At 41.4% G+C, this 7,554-nt stretch overlaps 1 protein-coding gene across 8 annotated transcripts in view; it reads left to right on the forward strand.

Annotated features, from left to right (window-relative positions):
* RBM10 (RNA binding motif protein 10) overlaps positions 1 to 7,554 on the forward strand; it is a 28,835-nt gene continuing 21,281 nt past the window's right edge. For 5 of the 8 annotated variants that reach the window (XM_014543491.1, XM_014543492.1, XM_014543493.1 and 2 more), the window contains exon 1: positions 2 to 170. In XM_014543491.1, the coding sequence (XP_014398977.1) occupies positions 154 to 170 (17 nt within the window). In that variant the 5' untranslated portion in view covers positions 2 to 153. Of the gene's footprint in view, positions 171 to 7,554 lie in introns of all 8 variants that reach the window. The other 3 variants (XM_014543490.1, XM_014543488.1, XM_014543489.1) reach the window with 1 other exon arrangement.

Consider the following 7,554-nt stretch of genomic DNA (forward strand, 5'->3'; position numbering starts at 1 on the left):
ACCCCTTTCTTCCTGCCTCTCTCCCCAGAGTCCCTGCAGGAGGCATCACCCAGGCTGGCAGATCATGGTGGCAGCAGCGGGGGTGGCTGGGAAGTGAAACGGAGCCAGCGGCTGAGGAGGGGCCCTAGCAGCCCCCGAAGGTCCTATCAGGACATGGAGTATGAAAGACGGTGAGTTACCGGCTTCCTTCCGCCTTGACCAAACAGCCTAGGCCCGTCCCCGTGTGAAGAACTGATCCAGGAAGGTACTAGGAGGAGGCTCTCAGGCTGAGGAGACAGTGTGAGCCAGGACCAGTGTGCTAGGCTCTGGGAGTGCCCCGGTGAATGAGACAGAAAAGATTGCAGCCTTCTCTCTATTACTCGGGGTCTCACAGCAGAGCCCACACAGTTTACAGGTGATTCCGAAACAGTTGGATGGGTGCCACAGTTGTGAGGGTAGGAAGGGATCAAGAGAAAGGTGTTTCTACTTTGGGGGACCCAGATAGGTATATGGTGCCATTCGCCAAGGTCTGAACAGCCACTGTGGGAGGAGAGGCAGAGATGGGTAGTGGGTTGTAAGTGCCTGTGGATTCTCGGTAGAGGTGTGAGCTGTAGCTTTGGGTTGAAGGGATGGATGAGAGTGGTGCTTTCAGAGTCAGGAATTTGCCAGGACAAGTATGGGGCAAGCCAGGTCAGATGGTGGGAGATTTCAGAGGCAGAGTGGGCTGAAGTTGGCATGATACTTGCCTTGGAATGGGGCACTCATGTAGTTATTTTTAAACTCTGGTAGAGCAAGAAACAGTTGGGACACTTGATAAAATACAGACTTCCCAGGCCATTCCCTCACCATCCTGCTGTATCACCCCAGTTTATTCTAATGAAGGTGATCTATTCTTTACATATTAGGATTACGTAGGAAAGCAGACCTCTATTAAGAGTCAGTAGATTTATAAAAAGTCAGGAAAAAATATTTTTTAATGTCCTGTAAGGGTCTTCTTCTACCAACAGGCCCTTTTAAAAATGTAGAATTAGCCCTGGCCAGTTTGGCTCAGTGGGTAGAATGTTGGCCCGTGGACTGAAGGGTTCTGGGTTTGATTCTGGTCAAGGGCATGTACCTTGCGTGTGGGAGGCAGCCAATCGATGTGTCTCTTTCACATCTCTCTCTGTGTCTCTCCCCCTCCCTTCCACTCTCTCTAAAAATCAATGGAAAAATATCTTCGGGCGAGGATTAAAAAACAAAAAAAGTAGAATTATAATATTTTGTTTTCTGAAAAGTGAAGCCCACATTGAGATGTGTTATTCAGCCTTGACCTTCTTTATAAATGTCTTTTGAAAGGCATTTGATTTTGGATGGGATTCGCTAGAAGTGCTCTGTGGCCGTTTCTGAGTGGAAGTAGGTGACATAACTTGCCTGCTTCAGACTTTATTACCAAATAAAGCCACTGGCTTTCTTTTTTGGGCTTTTAAAGGACCTCAAGTGCAGAGGTTTGAGTTAATCACGCTTGTCTAGTTCACAGTAAGTTTCTATCGTAGGTCAGTACAAAGGCCTTCTCTTGCCTTATCTTTCCCTTTTTAGTCCCAATTCCCGTAGCTGTAGGCAGCTTAGCTTCTCTGTCGTGTTTGAAATGTATTCTTTGAAAATATCTAGTGTTGTTTAGAGCTGTCTGTGTTTTCACTTTCCACAAATGACACAGTGTTATAGTCTTCATTTTTTCCCCCTGAACTTTGTATAACTCAGCACTGCATTTTTTTAAAAGATCTGTCTGTATTGCCATGTGTATATTAGTGTTTTGCTTCTAATTGATCCCAAAGACACCATAGGATATGCCTCCTGCATTTTGCTTAATGATTCCCCCAAGGATGGATACCTGCTCTTAATTTGAGGGCGCTAAAATTCATCATCACTTTTTTGTCTTATAATTTGTGCTTTCAGAATCTTCTGTGTTCCTGCCTCTGGATTGCAACAATTGTTTTCACTGTATAGTTTTACCTTACTCATTCAGGTCTTTAAATTCAGTTTTGAATATGGTATAAGGTAGATTCTGGTCTTATTTTCCTTCATATAGTGGGCAGTTTCCCTAGGACCATCTCCTAAATAGTAGTACCTCATCTCATTTCAAGTTACCTCATGTACATGGGTCTGTCCTGAGCGATCTAATTTGTTTCATTGATTTACTTGTTCTTTCTTGTGCTAGAACCTTACTGTCTTTATTATTATGGCTTTATAGACTGTCTTTTAAAAATATATATATTTCATTGATTTTTTACAGAGAGGAAGGGAGAGAGATAGAGAGCTAGAAACATCCATGAGAGAGAAACATGGATCAGCTGCCTCCTGCACACCCCCACTGGGGACGTGCCCGCAACCAAGGCACATGCCCTTGACCAGAATCGAACCTGGGACCCCTCAGTCCACAGGCCGACGCTCCAGCCACTGAGCCAAACTGGTCAGGGCTAGAATGTATTAATAGCTCCCACTTTGCTCTTATTTTTCAGAGTTGATTTAGCCAAGTCTCTCAAAAACATTTAAGAATTTTTATTGAGGTTGCATTGAATTGATATATTAATTCAGGGAGTATTGTCAGTTTTGTTGCCTTTCTCTTCTCCTCCTCTCCCCCTTCCTTCTTGCTTCCTCTTCCCTCTCACCCCCTCCTCCCATATAACATTTCCCCCCCACCACCAATCATTTGAGTTAGTGGCAGACATGACCCTTAAGTACTACAGCATGTATGTCGTAAGAACAAGGACTTTTTTCCTCCATAACCACAGTACACTTGTCAATATCAGGAAATTTAATGTTGATGCAATACTTTGTCTTATATAAAGTCCATATTCAGAAGTTATCAGTTGTCCCAATAATGTCCTTTATAGCTGTTTCTCCCTAGTCCAGGATCCAGTTCAAGATCACACACATTGCACTGAATTTTTAGTCTCCTTTAATCTGGAAGAGTTATTCAGTCTTTCTTTGCCTTTTATGACCTTGATATGTTTCAAAAGTACAGGTCAGTAAAGTACAACATCAGGAAACCTATATAATAAAGAGGTAATGTACAGATTGACCATCACACCCTCGCACAAGATGGCTGCCCCCATGTGGTCAGAGATGGCCAGCAGGAGAGGGCAGTTGGGGAGGACTGAGCCAACAGGGGTGGGCAGTTGAGGGCGACCAGGCCTGCAGAGGAGGGCAGTTAGCGGCGACCAGGCTGGGAGGGGAGGGCAGTTATGGGTGACCAGGCCAGCAGGGCAGGGTAGTTAGGGGCGACCAGGCCTGCAGGGGAGGGCAGTTGGGGGCGACCAGGCCTGCAGGGGAGGGCAGTTGGGGGCGACCAGGCCTGCATGGGATGGTAGTTGGGGGGAACCAGGCCTGCAGGGGAGGGCAGTTGGGGGTGACCAGGCCGGCAGGCGAGGGCATTTGGTGGCAATCGGGCTGGCAGGGGAGCAGTTAGGCATTGATTAGGCTGGCAGGGGAGTGGTTAGGCGGTGATCAGGCTGGCAGGCAGAAGCGGTTAGGGGCAATCAGGCAGGCAGGCAGGTGAGCGATTGGGAGCCAGCAGTCCTGGATTGTGAGAGGGATGTCCGACTGCTGGTTTAGGCCCGATCCCACAGGGCAGTCGGACATCCCTCGAGGGGTCCCAGATTGGAGAGGGTGCAGGCTGGGCTGAGGGACACACACGCCCCAGTGCACAAATTTCATGCACCGGGCCTCTAGTATAGTCAATAATATTGTGATAACTATGTAGTGGATATGGTACCAGGTAGGTACTGGAAATATCCAGGGGGAACACTTTGCAAAGTACAGTGGAACCTCAGTTCTCAAACTTAATTCCTTCCAGAAGGCTATTTGAGAAGCGATTTGTTCGAAAACCAAATAATTTTTCCTATTAGAAATAATGTAAATTGAATTAATCTGTTCCATACCCCCAAATGATTCCCTGTTTTAACCTTTCTTATATACAGTACATGTCTAATGTACTGTTTAATCTATAAACAAACACTTCTTTTCTTAAATTTATCAAACCACCCTACTAGCCTTACTTACCTCACTTTCAGCACTCGGTCCAGGGGTGTCTTTCAGGTCAGCATGCAGCATCTTTGCTTGCTCATATATCACTGCCTCCGTAATGCTGACTGCTTTTTATTTCTCCAAATCAACAGTTTTTCTACCTCTTCAATTGTCTGTGATCATTGTTTCTTTCACGCCCTTAGCAACATTACCAATCTTTAAAAAAAAATTATCTTTATTGCTACAAGTATTACAGATATCCTCTTTGTTTGTGGGTTTTTTTCCCCATTGACCCCCTCCACCTCATACCCACCCCTCCCAGGCCTTCACCTCTCTATTGTCTGTATCCATGGGTTTTGATCAGATGGAATCAATGGACATTTTCGGAACATTTCACCCCAAAGCTGCAGAATATACATTCTTCTCAAGTGCACATGGGACATTTTCATAGACCACATGTTAGAACACAAACTAGGTCTCTACAAGTTCAAGAAGATTGAAATATCAAGCATCTTCTCACATCACAATGGCATGAAATTAGAAATCAATTACAGTAAAAACACTCAAAAACATTCAAACATATGGAGGCTAAATAGCACGTTATTAAATAATGAATGGGTTACCAAAGAGATTAAAGAAGAAATAAAAAAACATCCTGGAAACAAATGACAATGAACACACACAACAACCCAAAATTTATGGGACACAGTGAAAGCAGTCCTGAGAGGCAGTTCATAGCATCACAGCCCTACCTCAAAAAACAAACAAAAACAAACTTTTAATAAGTTATCTAACCCCACAACTTAAAGAATTAGAAAAGAAATCGAGAAAAGCCCAGAGTAAGCAGAAGGAAGGGAATAATAAAGATCAGAGTGGAAATAAGTGACATAGAGACTGAAAAAAAAAAGATCAATAAAACCAAGAGCTGGTTCTTCAAAAAGATAAACAAGATTGATGAACCTGTAGCCAGACTCATCAAGAAACAAAGAGAGAAGACCCAAATAAACAAAATCAGAAAAGAGAGAAGTGAAATAACATTACCACTCTTGGTGGCCTCTTTACGTTTTAAAATTGTGCTAATGGTTGATTTCACCAGCATGAAAGCATTCTCTCGTCTGTTGCCTGAGACATGCTTCTTTTTGTCATGCTGATACCTCAGCATGAAAGGGGTGTCAGGACAAAAACCGAAGTGTGGTTTGACAACCGAGACATTTTTCTGTGAACAACTTGGTGGAGAACTGAATTGTTTAAGAAATGAAGTATATGATTGTTTAATCACTGTGCTGTACACCTGAAACCAATACAAAATAATGTTGAAAGTAAACTGTAATTGAAAAACTTTTTACTAAATTAAAATGGTAAAAAAAAAAAGAATAAGTTGGAAAAAAAGTACAAGTGAGTTGCTTTGTAGATGTTTCTCCATTTGGGTTTTTCTAATCTTTACTCATGAATTTTTGGCAGAATAATTATTTAGGAAATGTTTAAATAATATTTTTAAACACATTTTATTAGAGACTGTATTTAGGATATTTGCATCTGTGTCCATCAGTGAAGTGGTCCTATAATATCCTTTTCTGTTTATGTTGCATTGAAACAAAGCAGCCTCATGACATGAATTGAGCAACTTTTGCTATTTCTCTTTTTTGAAGAAACTTATATAAGAATGATCTGTCCCCTGAAAGCTTGGTAAAACTCACCTTTAAAAGGGCCTGTGCCTGGCCAGTGTGGCTCAGAGGTTGAGTGTTTTGACATATGAACCAGGAGGTCACAGTTCGATTCCCGGTCAGGGCACATGCCCGGGTTGCGGGCTCAATCCCCAGTGAGGGGGCGTGCAGGAGGCAGCCAATCAATGATTCTCTCTCACCATTAATGTTTCTATCTCTACCCTCTCCCATACTCTCTGAAATCAATAAAAAATATTTTTAAAAAATAAAATAAAATAAAAAGTAAAAGGGCCTGAGTATTTTATTATCATTTTGTCTACTTCTACCAATTTTGGCATTTTATGTTTTCTAGAAATATACTCATTTTGTGGAAGTCCTCATATATTATGATTCAGTCCAGCTTCCTAGAAATGTATTATGAACAGGGTCTGCCTTTGAACGGTATTTAATCAAAATGCACCGAGGCCAATGAAAAGTATCCCTTACTATCTAAATTTGTTCCCTTCCTGATTTTTACATATTTTATTAATGGTGGCCTTTTTTTTAATTTGAGAGAGAGAAACATGGATCTGCTGCTTCTTGCATGCCACCTACTGGGGATCATATGCCCTGCGACCTCTCAGTGCATGGGACAGCACTGGGCCAACTGAGCCATATCAGTCAGGGCTGCTCTCTTCCTGAATTAAGATAGTAAGAGTTTAATATCCAAATTTATTTGGTTTATATTCTCAATGTCAGAGGGTGAGGATTTAATCTGAACATTTATTCAAATCTGTTCAATTCTTAAATTCTAATGACGAGTCCAAATATTGAGGGATACCTATAGTAAGGAAATATGAAAAAGCATTGTTCATATAAAAAACCTTAAGAATACTCATACCAGCCACTTCATGCTGAGCCATTTATCATAAGGAAACAATTTTGGTTTCAAGCTGAGCTCACAAGGACAGGGACTTCATTTCATTCACAGTAGTATCGTAGCACCTAGGACAGTACCTGACACATAGCAAATGTTATGTTAATATTTGTTAAATGAATGAACAATTATAAAAAATTGGAAACGCCCTAACCGGTTTGGCTTAGTGGATAAAGCATCGGCCTGCGGACTGAAGGGTCCCAGGTTCGATTCCGGTCAAGGGCATGTACCTTGGTTGCGGGCACATCCCCAGTAGGGGGTGTGCAGGAGGCAGCTGATCGGTGTTTCTCTCTCATGGATGTTTCTAACTCTCTATCTCTCTCCCTTCCTCTCTGTAAAAAATCAATAAAATTTTTTTTTAAATTGGAAACCAACCAAAATGTCTGGAGACATTTTATTTTCCCCATTTTTAATTATCTTTTAGCTTTATAGGTGTTTTTTCAGTATTATGTTGTGAAATTTCAAGCATACACCAAAGTCGAAAGAATTTTACAGTGAACACCTCTATACCCATCCACTGGATTCTATCATTAACATTTTACCGTACTTGCTTTATTACATGTTTATGGTATTTTTTTACACTCTAGATATTTTTAAATGTTTATGAAGCCAGGTTTTATGTTTTCTTTTTTATGACTTCTGGGTTTTGTCTTGCTTAGAAAGCCTTTTCCCATTCTTGAGGTGATCATTTTTTTTCTTTCTAATTGTTTTATGGTTTCTGTTCAAGGATTTAAATTTTTTATCCATATAGAATTTAGTTGGTGTAAGAAGTGAAGTAGATAAACAACTTTATATTCTTTTTTTTTTTTTTTAACAACTTTATATTCTTAAAGGTCAGAATTTTTCTGTGAAGGACCACATAGCAAATATTTTTGGCATTGTAGACCATATGGTCTTTGTCACAGCTACGCACCTGAAAGCAGCCACAGACAATATGTAAACTTTATGTAGGTGACTGGGTTTGGCCCAGTGGCTGTAGTTTGCCGATTCCTG

This window comes from Myotis brandtii, unplaced genomic scaffold (assembly GCF_000412655.1).
Source record: "Myotis brandtii unplaced genomic scaffold, ASM41265v1 scaffold327, whole genome shotgun sequence".
In the NCBI taxonomy this organism is placed as follows: domain Eukaryota; kingdom Metazoa; phylum Chordata; class Mammalia; order Chiroptera; family Vespertilionidae; genus Myotis; species Myotis brandtii.